Here is a 16,637-nt window from a genome sequence, read left to right as displayed (position 1 = left end):
AAAGTATGAAATATGGTGAAGCAGGAAGACTTACCAGCAACTGTCGATTTTCCTCTTGCCCAATTCCACAGCAGAAGCGAAATTCAGGTGAATGTTGTAGCTAGATTTTTTTATTATTCTTCCAAAGGAGATGTTTTAGTTGTTTACTGTAACTTTCCCCAAAGCTCATTATTACTTTGAGGATGATTATATATATCATATATTCATATATATATAGATAGATATAAATATAGATATAGATATAGTAAATATCCAAAGTGTCATCCATGAGGGAGCTTTTTAAGGCCACTTGGTCTTGCCAACTTGTTCTGTCCTGGATGACTCTTGTATGAGTATCCTGTCTTAAAGTACTCAGCTCTTCTCTTCACCTTTCTCCGGAGCCTTTGTGTTGAGAGGCCTGCCTTCCCCCAACACCCCCCCCCCCTGCCACCACACACACACAGCATAGCAGTAGCTGTAGTGGGAGAAGATGCACCTAATTCTCAAGAGACTTGAGGCCCCAGGGAAAAGGGAGGTCTCCAGGGCGGGGGTGGCAACGGGGAGGAGGAATGGGATGAGGAACTGTGTGGGGACCTAAAGGGGAGGCAACGACAGGAATGTAAATAAATAAAATAATAAGAATTGAAAAAAAAATTCTGCAAGGATAGATCTTACACTAGTATCTCTTGTTATTAATATTGTAGCTAACGAAATAGTGGTTTCAAAAATAATTGATGTGGCTGGTCTGACAGTAGTGGACTTATCAGTACTAATCGATATCCAAATGATTAATTGCTTGCCTTGAATTTTTTTCCTAGCTGAAAACTTGTTGGACGCACACAGGGGTCACTAGAGTATGTCCACTCTCACAGCAATGACCTTCCTTAAATAAACGTATGCGTTCATCTTTCACGGCCTGTTATTTTTGTCTACACACTGGCGCGGGCTCTGCTGCAGGAGCCTTGCGTTCCGCAGCAGGGAAACTTTGTTTTCCGCAGTGTTTACGCTGATCAGACCTAAGAAAAGCTGAAATGCGCTTCCTGTGCCAGTGCCCGCCCCTAGGCTGTAGCTGCTTGCCAGTAGGAAGAAGAGCCTGTCTCCTCAAGGACACGGAACCAGTCGCCAGATTCCTATTTTGGGCCAGAGTCGTCTGTCTGCTACCTTTGAACCGTTTCTGCAGCAAACATGGCCGCCTTCGTGAAGCTCAGTACCAAAGCCAAGATGCCCATTGTGGGCCTGGGCACCTGGAAGGTGAGTGCGCAGTCTTTGGACAGCTACCTCTTTCAAGTGGAGACAGGTCTTGGCATTTCCTCCCCTTTGCACAGTATCTGCCCGGTGAGGGTCAGGGTGGGGGTGGGGGTGGGGATGGGGGTGGGGCAGGCTAGATCTCTAAAGCCAGGACCTAAGTTGCTTTCCGCTTTTGTGCTGCTTCAGGCCTCAAAGCTGGCTTGTACCTTCCCTAACAAGTGTCGGGTTCCCAGCTAGTTCTGGATTTTACAAAGAACAACAACAACAACAAAATCATCTCCAGGGTATTATTCTCTTTGCAAGCTTCTCCTTGGAGTTACCTCTCAATTTACAGGTTTGGGCTGTGTATCTGTTTCTGGTTGAATTATTTAGAACCAGAACACTGAGCTCCAAATGACCTTGCTCCCCTTGCTACCCACTGCCTACTTCCGAGTAGCCTGGAAGCCTGTGTAATCTCAGTCTCAGACCCCAGCACAGGCTACCAAATTGGCACCTTCACTTTACAAAGACCCTGGCTAATTCCCACAAATTAAAGCCTGAGGAGGATCAGGGTGACAGATAGCCTGGGCGGGAGTCAGCTCAGTGTTCGCATTCTAAGCTCCACCCCAACAGTTACCTGGCAACAGTCGGGTATGCTCCACCCCACAGTTACCTGGCAACAGTCGGGTATGCTCCACCCCACAGTTACCTGGCAACAGTCGGGTATGCTCCACCCCACAGTTACCTGGCAACAGCCAGGTATGCCTGACACTATAAAAGAGGTTGCTTGCCCCCTCTCCTCTCTCTTGTTCTCTTGCCCTTTTGCTCTTACCCTCTTGCCCCTTTGTCCCTTCTCTCCCCATTCCCCTCCCCACTTCTCTCCATGTGCTCATGACTGACCTCTATTCTTCAATTTCTCTACTTCTCTCTTTGCCCCTACTACCCTCTTAACTCCCCAACCCATGTCCTGAATAAACTCTATTCTATACTATGTCCTTGTTGTGTGGCTGGTCCCTCAGGCGGAAGGGATGCCTTAGCATGGGTGTGCAGAGGCACCCCCTTCCCCCACACCTCTGTAGAAAATACCCTCCCCCCCATCTTTTATAAACACAACACTCGGGTCCCATCCTGGCTGTGTTCATCTCTCCTGGCAAGCTGCTCTGAGGCCCATCCCAATGCTTAGTGAAGCAGTTTTACACCAAACCAGAAATTTCACATCCATCCAAACAACCACTAGCCACTTGCAGATCTCCAGGGAATCTGCTCACACGGGGAACTTCACAGAGATGAACTTTCAGAATTTCAACAGCAGACGCAGAGGCTGTAAAGGAGTTGGTTTCAGGATGAGGAGCCGATGCTGCCGGAAAGACAATGTGCTCCTCAGTGCTCCTGCAGGAGGGTGGGGCTTTGGGCCTGGACCCCGCGCTTCTGAGTGGCTGGCAGCAACTCCTTGTCTCACTCAGTGATGGTCCAGCTGTGGACCTCTGTTTTATGAACTTCTTGATGTCTGACAACTACGTAAAGGATCTCTAGACTCTGCGAGAGACGGATTTATTTATGTGTTGTTGTCTGAGATAGGCACGTGTAGCTCTGACAGACAGAGAGCTTAGTAGGCAGCTGAAACTGGTCTTGCCCTCATACCTCTACCTCCCAAATGCTTGGAATTGCAAGCAAGAGCCTTCTCACGGAGAAGCTGAGGTTCCGGGCTGGCCCAAACTCTCTGTCCCCTGCCTTTACCTCCCTTGTGCTGCGATTCCGGTATGCACGGTTATGCTTGGCCATCAGTGAGTTTTGAGGTTGTGGTTTTGAGGCAGCCTCTCGCTCGCAGTGTGACTAGTTTGGAAATTCTTGTGTAGAACAAGCTGCTCTCGAAATCACAGCAGTTGCCCAGCCTCTGCATCTACACCTCCGGGATTGAAGGCATGTATTACCACCATGCCTGGCTTTTTTTTTTAACCTTTTTTTCATTTGTTAGTATGTTTCTGTGCTTGCAAACATGTTCATAAAAGTGATCGAGTACTTTCATGCCATGGTGTGCATGTGGCCTTCAAAAGGTTAATATGCAAGACTCAGTTCTCTCTTCCTACTATGGGGGTTCCGAGACTTGAGCTCAGGCCCTAGATTTGGCAGCAAGCCATATTCCATAAATGAAACCAATTACATTATATGCTAACCATACAAATTAATAAAATAAAATAGTTTACTCTTTTCTTTTTAAAAGTTTTCCAAAGTATGTTTTTCCCCAACCCCAATAGCCATTTGAAATAGATCCCAGCAAGACTGTGGTTTAGAGAATCTGGTCCATGTGGAGCACGTTAGGGGAGGACTTGGAAGAGTGGCTCCCAATGGTCTTTTCTATTGCGTTTCAGTCTCCCCCAGATAAAGTCAAGGAAGCTGTGAAGGCAGCCATTGATGGTGGGTATTGCCACTTTGACTGTGCCTATGTGTATCAGAACGAGAGTGAGGTGGGAGAAGCCATCCAAGAGAAGATCAAAGAGAAGGCTGTGAGGAGGGAGGACCTCTTCATCGTCAGCAAGGTACAATGACTTGGTGGACATGACTTCAAGGCAAGTGGAAATATCTGGGTATGAGCACTGTACTGGCTGGTTTTGTGTGTCAACTTGACACAAGCTGTAGTTATCACAGAGAAAGGAGCCTCCCTTGAGGAAATGCCTCCATGAGACCCAGCTGTAAGGCATTTTCTCAATTACTGATGAAGGGGAGAGGGCCTAGCCTGTTGTGGGTGGTGCCATCTCTGGACTGGTGGTCCTGGGTTCTATCAGAAAGCAAGCTGAGCAAGCCAGTAAGTAACATCCCTCCATGGCCTCTGCATCAGCTCCTGTCTCCAAGTGCCTGCCCTGTGTGAGTTCCAGTCCTGACTTCCTTTGGTGATGAACAGCAATGTGGAAGTGTGAGCTGAATAAACCCTTTCCTCCCCAGCTTGCTTTTTCATCATGTTTTGTGCAGGAATAGAAACACTAAGACAGGCAGCTTCCTGTTTGTTGTATTCTCTCAGCCCCTCTCTCTGTCATTATATCTGCACATGAGTATCCACACCAAGTTAGTACTAGTAAGAAAGTGCAGATGGCGATGCCCCTATCTCAGTGGCTCAGTTGAACCTCCTTTCCCTGCTTTCTGTCAGTGGAATCTACCCTCCGGGTGGCAGTAAAGGGTATAGTTAGGATGACTCCTGAACCCTACTGCTTAACACTGTGGTCTCAGTGACTGGTCCTGACGTTCTCAGGCGCGTGTATTTTTGGAAATGGAGGGAACATTATTTATTGTCATGTAGGTTCCTTCTCTCATTTCAATTCAGTAAAACGTGTGGCTTATAAGGCATTATTGCAAACCAGAGACATTGAGTGAGAGGTGTTTGAGGAGCTCAGGATCTGCAGTGGACACAGCATGCTAAAACACCCTTGTTCCAGGACATTGTAACCGGTGGGACAGATAGACTCCCTGTTGGAGTGGGCACGCCTGATGGGCTTGGAGATCAGAGAGTACTGAAAGGGTTAACTGCCCCTAGAGACATCAGGATGCTTTTGAGGGTCAGACCCAGTTCTTGCCTGCTGAGAGCTGGCAGCCAAGGAAGAGAATAACACAGGAGTATCCGCTGTTGATCCGTTTTCAGATGTGCTAACCTCAAGAGCACGAAGAACACACATGCAGGACTTTAACTTGATGAGTGCTGGTGACCTACTGTGGCCTTAACTAACCTTAATAGACATGAATGGTTTGTCCTGTGGTTAGAGCAGCTGCAAATCTCAAAGTAGGGAGAGTGACTGTGGTGTGGCCTTTTCTCCCCTTAGTTCTAATGTTCGCTCACTTGTCCCACCCTGCAGCTGTGGCCCACCTTCTTTGAGAAAAGCCTGGTGAAGAAAGCCTTCCAGAAAACCCTCTTGGATCTGAAGCTGGACTATCTGGACCTGTATCTAATTCACTGGCCACAGGGATTTCAGGTTTGAGCTGTTCTTTGCCCTATCTGTAGCTGCCAAGAAAACAGAAGCTGTGTTGGAGTTGGGGCTGGGGATGGGGTGTATCAACACAACTGGGGCAGGAGATGGGCTATACCTGGAGTTTTGTGCACAACAGAAAGCCAATGGCCTGTACAGTAATCTAGGGCTATATTTGTGGAGTACCACGTGCTTACGTTTTCTTACTGTTAGTTTGGGAGAAACTGATTCTGGCCAGCTCAGCCAAACTGCAAACTGGCCTGTCACTTCTTCTTCATTCCCTGGGCAGAGGAGATAGGAATCTCTTGGGACAGTGTTGTGTAACACACTTCAGGAATCGGCTCTGGCCATCAATTAGAGCATTGCCACACTGGTTAGAATCATCCAGGAACAAACCCCTGAAGAAGCAAACAGAGCTCAATACCTGGCGCCCTGCACCCGCCTGCTCCTCAGAGTTGGAAGGGGTTAGTGAGGGTCTGGAGAGATGACTGGGCAGTGAGAACACTGACTGCTCTTCTAGAGGGTTCAGTTTGACTCCTAGTACCCACATGGTGGTTCAGAACCATCTGTAAATCCAGTTCCAAAGGACCCAACATCCTCTTCCTGGCCCCACAGGCACAAGACAAGCCTGCGACGCACACAGGCAAAACACCCATTCAAATTAAACAAAACAAAACAAAACAAAACAAAACAAAACAAAACAAAACAAAACAAAACAAAAACCAAAAAGGAATTGAAGGGATGAGAATTCTCTGCTGCCCAAGTGACCGGTTTTGGTGACGATAGCATACTCCAAACCCTGGACTAGAAGCTGGGTAGGGTCTTCTCCTGCTAACCACACCCTTTTGATGGAATCTTTGAATCTTTGACTAATAACCTTGAAACTAAAATGTCCCCCAAGTCTCTATGGATTTGGGCATGTTGGGTTAATTTTCATGGTAATGATAATGGCTTTTTATAACGTAGTAAGGACAGTTGGTGAAACAGTGCCCATCAGCGTCAGACACCAGGGGGTTATAGCCCACAGTGGATTGACACATACATTTTATTGACGTTTGCTGTCTAAAGTGTGTTCCCCAGAGTGTGACGAGTGGCCATGCAGGTGTTTCTTTTTGGTATGCTGTTGCCCTCAAACCGTGCTTCAGAGAACCAGGTGTCCAGGTTAGAGCCTAACGAGCTTTTTGTTTTGCATTTACAGTCTGGAAATGTCTTTTTACCCACAGATGATAAAGGCAATGTTCTCGCCAGTAAATATACATTCTTGGATGCTTGGGAGGTAAGTTCCAGCTTCTCCAAGTGTGCTGAGAAAAAAGAAATTCTGGCAGGTCCCCTCGCGACTCCGCCCAAGTGCACTGTGTCTAATTTCACTACTATTCTTTATAAATTTTCTCTCTCTTTTCTAAACATCCATTTGTCTATTTTGGGGAGAATGGCGCTTGTGGGGGTAGGTTCTCTGCTTCAACTGTGTGGGTTTTCGGAAATTCACTTCAGTCATCAGTCTTGGCCTCAAGCCACCACTATCCATAGAGCCATCCCAACACTTTAAAGGAATGAAAAGATGCAGTGCTGAGCTGGGCATGCCTTGAATTCCAGCACTCAGAAGGTAGAGACAGGCATATCTCTGTGAGTTCTAGGTCAGCCTGTTCTACATAGCAAGTTCCAGGACAGCTATAAGTACAGCTACCCAGTGATACTCTGGATAGATGAATAGCTAGCTAGCTAGAGTCTTGGTCAGTGTTCTATTGCTGTGAAGAGACACCGTGACTAAGAAATCTACTATAAAAGAAAGCATTTAGGGCTGGAGAGGTGGCTCAGTGGTTAAGAGCACTGACTGCTCTTCCAGAGGTCGTGAGTTCAAATCCCAGCAACCACATGGTGGCACACAGCCATCTATAATGAGATCTGATGCCCTCTTCTGGTGTGTCTGAAGACAGCTACAGTGTACTTACATATAACAAATAAATAAATAAATCTTAAAAAAAAAAAAGAAAGCATTTAATTGAGGGCTTGCTTATAGTTTCAGGGGTTTAATCTATTATCATGGTGGGAAGCATGGCTTTACACTGGCAGAAATGGTGCTGGAAAAGTATCAGAGAGCGACATTCTGATCAAGCACACCCTCAACGACATACTTCTTCCAACAAGGTCATATCTATGACAACAAGGACACACCTCCTAGTTTTTCTCAAGTGGTGCCACTCCCTGATGACTAAACATTCAGATACGCCGGGATCGTTCTTATCAAATCACCACAGATAGGTAGGTAGGTAAGTAGCTAGGTAGAAAAAAGATAGGTAGACAGACAGACAGACAGAAGATGATATCATACTGCAGGTGAGAAGCTTTGATTAGACACCAGCATGACCAGATATGTCAACATGGGGTGGTACTGTGGACCTACAGCTAATCTAGTAGACTCCTCACTGACCACAATTAATGATAGATAAAGGATATTCTTTAAAAAGCATAAATAGATCGAGATGAATCATAAGCCCACTCAAACCTGACCCAGGTCGCAGGGTCATCTATCTTGTTTCCTACTGAGAAGATGCTGGGACCCTTAGATCTCACCAATGCTAACTGCCTTGCCTAGTAAAGTCCTTCCTCACTCACTCTGGTGCTTCACAACTTGGTGCTAAAGTCTCCAGGGACATTTGAACGTCCTAATGTCCATGCTGCATCCCAAAGGGAATTGGTAGGATGCCCTGGGAGTGGAGTCGGGACACCTATTTATTTTAGAGCCTTCAGAGGGTGCAAGATGCATCCAAGATTGGGAAACACTACACCATGTCAGCTGCGCACACCCTGCTTGTCCCTGCCTCTAAGCCCTGGCTCCTCTTTCCTCCCGATCTGTTTACAACTTTACCACCTTTCTTCATGTTGTTTTCCCAGGTCCAACTTAAACTCCCCCTCTAATGTCTGTCCAAGGCTCGGGCAACTCCTTCCTTTCCTTCCTGATGCCTGTGCTATTTAATGTCAAATAAGCTGAAGTAGCCTAGCACTGAGGCTGACGGCTCAGTGACAGAAACCTGAGCACTTGAATTGGACTGCAAGAATCACAAGCAGGGAGCTCATTGTATGTATTTATATTCTAGCAACGACTGGACAGGGACTCATAACAGATGACTTATAAGCTCATTTTCAGCTTTTGACTGCCACTATAGGATTGGATAATTTGGGAAAGTTTAGAACAAGATCACTGTGGGCAGAAAAAGAAGAAGCCAAATCCTTGGGTTGATTCCATTTTGGCTAATTCCATGTAGTTAAAAGGATAGATTTTAGCCCAACTGCAGCTCTAGGCTAGGTGTTCCTACCAGGGTCCATATATCCTCAAGGTCTTCCTCAAAGAACTCCAAACTGTGTTTGGTAGGGAAGAGAGGAATTACAGCTCAGGTAAGCAGTAGGCCTGGGTGTGTGGGCTGATAATTACAGTCATGTTGGGGGCAGAGGCAGGAGGTTTTGTATATATATATATATATATATATATATATATATATATATATATATATATGTGTGTGTGTGTGTGTGTGTGTGTGTGTGTGTGTGTGTGTGTATATGTGTATGTATATATATATACATATATATATACATATATATAAGTATCTCCCTTCTAACCCTTATTCCACCCTGATCCATTCCGACACTAGGTAGGAGGGAAAGAATATTAGTGGGGAAAGGGGGTATAAGTTTCTTTAGTCGACTGCCTGCTGATTAGTTAGGGTATTGGGTTCCATGGTGCAAGTCCAATCTTCATCAGGTTAGGGTATCTCCAACTTTGTTTTGTCTCCTTGCTCATGACCAGTTGGCAAACTGCAACAACAGGAACCAGGAGCACTAGGGGGGAGCAGTCACCTCCACAGGCCCTCTGAGGACTCTCTCACTATACCCACTCCAGACTCCCCAAAAATTAAATAATCTGTAGGCAGCAAAACTCACACCCCTGCTAGTGCACGAGGCAAATCATAGTCACCTGCTATGAAGCAGCCTCTTATCCCACACCCAGGATTAAAACAAAAACGTATTCACACAGTGTAACTGTGTTCTTAAGGAAATCAAAATTCTCACTACATGAAGTTCACAATTCAAAGTCCACCTGGGCTGCAGTGTCAAATCCAGTGTGTTTGACCTAGAGAAACCTTACTTCAAAACTGACAAATGAAATTTAGGAAGTCTGGGGATTGGTTCTGCTATGAAGCACTTGTCTAGCTCATGAGGATCTCTAGGCTCGATCTTCAATACCACTAAATAAAACCCAAAAAGAGAGCCAATGGAGTGATTCGTGGCACAGGGCCTATTTCCTGAATAACCAGATTTGGGTGCGTTGAGAACAGGAAGTACATGAAACCTGCCTTCTCCTTTCTCATTATGTCTGAGCTGGGGAAGAGTAGGAGAGGGCTGGAAGCAGCCATGAGGCCACCACAGTCTAGCAAAGTTACAATTAAGAAGTAGCAACGTTATGGTTGGGTGTCATCGGAACACGAGGAAGTGTGCAAAGGGTTGCAGCGTTAGGAAGGTTGAGAACTGCTGATCTAAACAATGGACCTCCCTGTGACAGGGCATGGAGGAACTGGTGGACCAGGGGCTGGTGAAAGCTCTGGGCGTCTCCAACTTCAACCACTTCCAGATCGAAAGGCTCCTGAACAAGCCTGGACTGAAACATAAGCCAGTGACCAACCAGGTGAGTTCCGTGTGCTGCAGGCCCTGCTCTGTGCCTGCTTCAGCACTGGGAGGCAAGGTCAGTACTGTCTGCAGAGTCTCACCTCTGGGGTCTGTGTTCAGGATGCTCAGGGAGGTGGGAGGCAGGCCTCTGGGTCTGGTGTGTAGCACGTCTATCAGTGGGTTGTGTTTGGTCTACGTGTTGGTCCTTTCTTGTGCCTGGAGTTCCCACTGAGCCTCTCAGAAAGACTTCCTTCTCTAGTGATGGAGATGTTTTCTCTTGCAGGTCGAGTGCCACCCTTACCTCACCCAGGAAAAACTGATTCAGTACTGTCACTCCAAGGGCATCGTGGTCACAGCCTACAGTCCCCTGGGCTCCCCAGACAGGCCTAGGTGAGGCTTTGGAGTACTAGTTCTCTCTTTCAAAAAGAAAAATAGGGGTTGGGGATTTAGCTCAGTGGTAGGCGCTTGCCTAGGAAGGCAAGGCCCTGGTTCGATCCCCAGCTCGAAAAAAAAGAACCAAAAAAAAAAAAAAAAAAAAAAAAAAGAAAAATTTTAAATTCCTTAAAATTGGCATTTCATAATTTGTTAGTATTAGTATGTAATTTCTTTGGAAATGGGTCACCCAACAGGAAATGCAGCTGTAAGAATGTTTAGAGTAAGTAAACAGTGGTCATGGCCGATGTTCAGAGAACCTGCCATTTCCATCCTGCAGGGCTGGGTCACGCTTTCCCACCTCTAAAGCTCCTGTCGACAGATGGGCTCATGGGATAGACACAAAGCTTTTCCATGTTTCTGCCTGTCTCACGGGAGGAGGAGAAGGCTGTGGCGCTCAGCCTTGACACTGTCCTGGCAGTCGGGCTCACAGGCCTGCAGTAGCCGTGGGGACTTTTACTCCAGCCATCTTTCTTCCTCTAGTGCCAAGCCTGAGGACCCTGTATTGCTGGAGATTCCCAAGATTAAAGAAATTGCTTTGAAGCACAAGAAAACTGCAGCCCAGGTAAAACTGTGTGTTCCCCCTTTCCCCTTTTTATCTAGCAATCGATTCTTTCTTGTAATCGTGTGCTGCTTTAAAACAAAATCTCCATCATTTGATTTCGCCAATGAAGACTCAGGAGCCAGGTGCTGGGGTGAAAGCTGCTCTCTCAGAGAGGCAGAGAAAGCACCTGGCTGGCCCTTCTCTTCAGCTGGTGTCCTAAAAGGCAGTTCTTCTCTGCATGTCTCAAACAACCCCTCAGACTGAATGCCCTTCCCTTCTACTTTCTGTATGTCTCTCCATCCGTTTTCCTGACTTCTTACTTTCTATGTTTTTTAACCCGTGTTCACTCTCTGCCAACTGGTTGCTTGTTCCACCTCTTGACCTATGGCTGACCTTATTTCATCATGTTTACAATAAATAGAAAGTTCTGAGAGTAAAGGGCCTGGGCTAGGGCTGAGCAACACCACAAGTAGAAACAGGTTTTTCCAGTAAATAACACAATCTCAGGGTTAACAGCATGACCGAATATCTCGCAACAGTCTTGTTTTTATTTGTATTGCCTTCTTTTAATCTGCTGGGATCGCAAGCAAACTTGGCATCAGAGAAGTACTCTGTCCATCAGTCAATGACCACAGGCTACCCTCCTCCTTCCTATCCAGGAGAACCACACTGTAGCTCCCAGGATCATGGAGCATAAGTGGAGGACTTGCAAGTGTCTCTAATAATCGTTAAAGCCACAGAGAAACAGATATGTTTTATTATTCATTTCACTAGGAGGGATTCTATGTAGGTAAGTGAATGCCTGATCACCGGGCCTCTTTGTGCACAGGTTCTGATCCGGTTCCATATAGAGAGGAACGTGGCCGTGATCCCCAAGTCTGTGACACCCTCCCGCATACAAGAGAACATTCAGGTAAGACCTGGGCTGCTTATCTGACGTTCCTCAGTTGAGTGGACTTAGAAAAGAACCTGTCCTTAAGCTTTAGTCCCACCCCATCATTGCCAGTGTTTCCCTTCTTCCAACTTCCTTATCAACTCTTAGGCTTGGCAGTTGGCCTCAACAGAGACGCAGTGGTCACTTGTGTATCAAGGGTAGGTTGGAGGCAGGCAATAGCAACAGCCTGCCAGGTAGATTTCTGCCTACCCTCCAGCACTTAGACCACAGGCCACACGCTGTCCTGGTTAACTGAGGGCCATTTTGGTCTACTCACCCACCACTGTGCAGAAGAGGATAGAATGGATTTAAAAAGCTTGTCTCTGACAGGCTCCTCAGGGATTTCAGTCACTGCACACACTTGCACACCTATAAGCCCTGCTTGTGTAACATTAATCCCTCTTAAATAACCCAGTCACAATTTACAGAATAAATTGGATGCAGTGTGTACCTAGAACCTCAGATCCCACCAGCCCTTTCCTTGCCAAGGATGGCTTTCGGACTCTTCTCTTTCTAGGTCTTTGACTTCCAATTGAGTGAGGAGGACATGGCTGCCATTCTCAGCCTCAACAGGAACTGGAGGGCCTGTGGCCTGTTTGCGTAAGTGGTACCAGGTTAAGTGGGAGGGTGATCAGGCTTCTTTTTTTCTTTCTTTCTTTCTCTCTTTCTTTCTCTCTTTCTTTCTTTCTTTCTTTCTTTCTTTCTTTCTTTCTTTCTTCCTTTCTTTCTATACACTAATTTTATGTAGGTTGAAGGCTTCTCAGACAGGGATCAGATCCCAATTCAGATGGTTTGTGAGCCACCATGTGGTTGGATTTGAACTCAGGACTTCTGGAAAGGTTTTAACTGCTGAGCCATCTCTCAAATGATCAGGCCTTTTTTCTAAGGTTGAAGGGTTTAATAGGAAGGAATGGAAGGCACTATGGTTTTGTCTTTAAATACTATTTTCTGACAGTCATGAAAAGTTTAAAAAAAAAAAGTTTGAGTCCTGGAGAATCACTAAGAACAGAGACATTGTTATTTGATGCTCAGTTTCTGAATCTTACCCAGAGGGTGAGGATTTTAAAGAAAGGAGCTGTCACTGTTGTGTGGGAGTCAAGCTCTCCTTCCCTCACTCATTCACTCAGTGACGTACTGCGATGCGCTGTGGCCAGGAGTGGTCTACATGTTTGGGACATTGCACTACAAGCTTCCTGTTCCCATGCTCATGTTCTACAGAGGGAAACTAAAATAACTCTGATGTGTGTGTGTGTGTGTGTGTGTGAGAGAGAGAGAGAGAGAGAGAGAGAGAGAAAGAGAGAGATCATAGAGAAGAGTGAAGTTGGGCAAAAGGTATAGAAGAAGCGATCCCTGTGTAGCAGAAACTTCACTACATGACTACCCAGGGGAAGCTGTGCTGACAGTCACAGTTGAAGGAAGTGAAGGACGAACCACATGCCATTGCATCTATGGCAATGAGAGCAATCGTGAATGGCTCGATGTAAGAGGTTTAGAGCACTTGAGCCAGGAAGGCAACAATGCTGGAGCCGAGAGAGTGAGGGGACCGTAGGCAGATGGCAAGCCAGGGACCACATTAGGCTGAGGACACACAATGGACCAAGAGAACAACACTGGTTTTGTATCCCGAGAAACTAAGAAGCCAGGAAAGGATTTTGAGCAGAGGCTGGCATGGTGTAGCATGTCTTAAAACGCCACACTGACTTCTGCGTTGAGAGCAACAGGGAGGTAGTTACATTAATCCAAGGAAGTAACAGTCCCTGGAATTGAGTCACAGTGGCAGAGATAGCAAGGTCAGATTCAGGAAGATAAACAGAAAACAGCTATTTGAGTTTGCAAAAAAAAGTATTTTTTTAAAGATATGGTTTTGTTTGCCTTTTCTTTTCCTGGTAATCATTAGAGAAACGTCATATAAAAGATCAGAAATCTGCTCGAGATGCATTTATGATGTTTGTTTTGGCATCAAGAAGGATTGCTACATGGAGTTGGATCTGTGAGCGAGGTCATAGACCGAAGGACTTGTAAAACTAGGTGGTTTGTACTCGAAACTCTACCATTTAATAATTAGTGATGGGGCCTTGGGTAGTTTGGGTGATGTCACCAAGTTGCTCTATCTACAGTATTAATTACAGCCAACATCCACTGAATACTAGTTTAGCATACAGCAGACACTTTAAGCTCTTTGCCTATATTAATGTCATATTGACTACTCACAGCCAATCTGTTGATCTCAACAGTATTTCCCACTTCACAGCAATGTGAGAATGAATTGAGAGAATGGTTCTGAGGCCCCCAGATGTGTGTCTGTCTGCTTATGATCCCTCATGGTGACAATTTACTAGTGACCTTGTCATTGGTTGTTTACAAGCCCTCTTTCAAGTACTTGTCTTATACTTTAGGGGGAGGGTCATGGTCTATGCACCTCCATCTAATTTTCTCATGGTTTTATGGAGAAGAGGCTGAGAAAGCACAAATGTGCTGTATATACCACCTAAGAGTGCATCTGAGATCACACCCTTTGCTTCGTTGGAACAATTTCCTCTTTATGCTTGTTGCTGCAGGGCAAGTCGTAATGAGGACTTCCCTTTCCACGCGGAATACTGAAGCTGAATTACCTGATGCGTTCCCGTGGAGGACACTCTTCACTGATTTCCAACCTACCCCTCCTGAATCCTATTTCTTGCCAAGCCTATTGGATATCATACCGGGCCAGCCGTGATAGGGCAACTCTCATTTACATTCTTCTGTTCAACTAAAATCAGACTGACACAGGAAAATGCAACTTGGCAAAGGACAATGTTGTTCACTAATTTGACCTGGCTGAATGTTTGCCAGACACCAGGAGCACTAGTTAACACTGAAGCTTAAAAGGATAAAATAGTAAAAGTAGCAATAGTCATACACATTTTCAACAGAGTGCTTTTCGAATGATGAACTCATTGGGTTCAACTCTCATTATTCATATTTTACAGTGAGAAAATGGAGGCACGAGGGAGCCAAGACCTTGCTGACGTTCCCAGGTAGTCAGTAGCTAAAGCAAGTTTCAAAGGAAGGTGCTTCTCAGGAGATCTCAGGGCAGTTTAATACTCGTCCTCGTCCTCATCCTTGTCCTTGTCCTCCTCCTCCTCCTCCTCCTCCTCCCCCTCCTCCTCCTCCCTCCTCCTCCTCCCCTTACTCCTCCTCCTTCCCTTATTCCTCCCCCTCCTCTTCCTCCTCCTCCCAAGTCTCCTCCTTTCCAGGCCCTCCTCTTTCTCCCATGACTTTCTTGACTCTTCCCTTTTGCCTGTAATATGGCTTCATGCCAAAGGGTCAAAGCTGTTGGTTCAATAGCCCTTAAAATTCACAAACTGCCTACTCCTTGAGAGAAGTGGGGCAAAAAATGGGGAAGTCTGGACATGAAGACATTTACTATTGCCATGAAGTGGAAAACAACTTTTAGAAACTATTTTTAGAAAAAGAATTTAGAAACTATTCCAATCATCTAGAACTGTCCACAAAAGAGCATAACGAGCGATTGGCCACCCAGTTTACAAACTAAACTATGCTAACATTAAAAAATATTTTTAAAAATCTTTATTAATTTATTTATTTTTACTTTTCAAGACAGGGTTCCTTTGTGTAGTCCTGGAACTCACTTTGTAGACCAGGCTGGCCTCAAACTCATAGAGATAGGCCTGCCTCTGCCTCCTGAGTGCTGGGATTAAAGGTATGAGCCACCTCACCTGGCCCCAAATGTTTTTTTAAAAGGAAATTTATTCAAGAACTAAGTGATAGTCAGCACAGTGGACGAATACTCTGTAGAACCCCATGCCGGTTTCCTATGATCAATGACCACTGAAGATCACTGTGTCACCCCATTCTCTGCTTCCCACAGGCCTAGTCATGCTCACATAAATATCCCGTCCCCAGGGCCCATGGTGCTGGGACATGTGTGCACACTGCAACCCAGGCTTCCTTGTCAGATGGCTCCCTCTGTGATTGCTCAGTGGGGGCTTCTGGTAGGAGGTTGAACGTCTGCAGAAAGAGAAAGGTGGTGCATCTATCTTCTCTTAGTGGCATTTCAGCAGAAGCGGTATTTCCTGAGAAACTCCACTGACTCCCCCTTCATGTTTCCACATAGATTCTGATCCTACCAGTTGACACCACTTCTGGGGTAGGACATCCCTCTTCCTCCTATGTCCTCTCATCCTGAGGATTGGCCGTCTCTTCCTGCTGCTGCCGACCTTGGAATGACCTCGTACCCTCTTGATTGATGTCCCAGCTCTTCCATCAAGGTTTCAGATGGGTGATGCACCCTGGTGAAGCTCTGATGGTTCTTTCCTTGACCTTTTCTGACTTGTGGTAGTTATCAGAATCCCCAAGGCTTTTTGCTTTGTAGCTGTTCCAGTTTCGCGTCTCCATCTGCCTTCCCATGACATTCTGATACTCGTCATTGGATTGATGAGCCACCTTCACCTTCCCTCCGGCCAAGACAATAGCTGCGCTACCTTAGAGGGAAGCAGGTTTGTGAGAATAAAACTACCCTCAAGGCTAGCCCCTTCTCTAAGAAACTCTTTTTTACTGGGCTATGGTAAACCTCACTTGGGAGGCAGAGACCAGCCTTATCTAAGGAGTGAGTTCCAGGACAGCCAGGGCAACACAGAGAACCCCTGTGTCCAAGGAAAACAAAACAGAAACAAAAAGGGAAACTTTTTTCTTGCTGTTAACTGTAAAACAATATTAATAATAATGAGCTGACATGGTGTTGCCAAGTGTTGACTCCCAGCACCAAGGAGGCTGAGGTAGGAAGAGTACAACAAGATCCAATCTGTCTCTGTCTCTCTCTCTGTGTCTCTGTCTCTGTCTCTGTCTCTGTCTCTCTCTCTCTCTCTCTCTCTCTCTCTCTCTCTCTCTCTCTCTCTCACACACACAC

At 46.0% G+C, this 16,637-nt stretch overlaps 1 protein-coding gene across 3 annotated transcripts; it reads left to right on the top strand.

Annotated features, from left to right (window-relative positions):
• The first annotated feature begins 929 nt into the window (after nt 1–929).
• LOC116903977 (aldo-keto reductase family 1 member B7-like) lies at nt 930–16,390 on the top strand. 3 transcript variants are annotated; one of them, XR_004388318.1, is made up of 11 exons: nt 930–1,230; nt 3,576–3,743; nt 5,049–5,165; nt 6,358–6,435; nt 9,715–9,837; nt 10,102–10,208; nt 10,734–10,815; nt 11,624–11,707; nt 12,246–12,328; nt 14,287–14,448; nt 15,919–16,390. XR_004388318.1 is itself a non-coding variant. In XM_032906785.1 (10 exons), exons 1-10 carry the CDS (start codon nt 1,165–1,167, stop codon nt 14,327–14,329), a joined length of 951 nt encoding a protein of 316 aa, XP_032762676.1. In that variant the 5' UTR covers nt 930–1,164; the 3' UTR covers nt 14,330–14,626. The 3 variants fall into 3 exon arrangements, 1 of the variants encoding a protein (XP_032762676.1); XM_032906785.1 differs by lacking the exon at nt 15,919–16,390 and having other exon boundaries at nt 14,287–14,626; XR_004388319.1 differs by lacking the exons at nt 930–1,230; nt 3,576–3,743 and having other exon boundaries at nt 5,146–5,165; nt 6,383–6,435.
• The last annotated feature ends 247 nt before the right edge of the window (nt 16,391–16,637 follow it).

Source organism: Rattus rattus, chromosome 6 (genome assembly GCF_011064425.1).
Source record: "Rattus rattus isolate New Zealand chromosome 6, Rrattus_CSIRO_v1, whole genome shotgun sequence".
Taxonomy (NCBI): Eukaryota; Metazoa; Chordata; class Mammalia; order Rodentia; family Muridae; genus Rattus; species Rattus rattus.
This window is presented reverse-complemented; position numbering and strand designations above follow the sequence as displayed.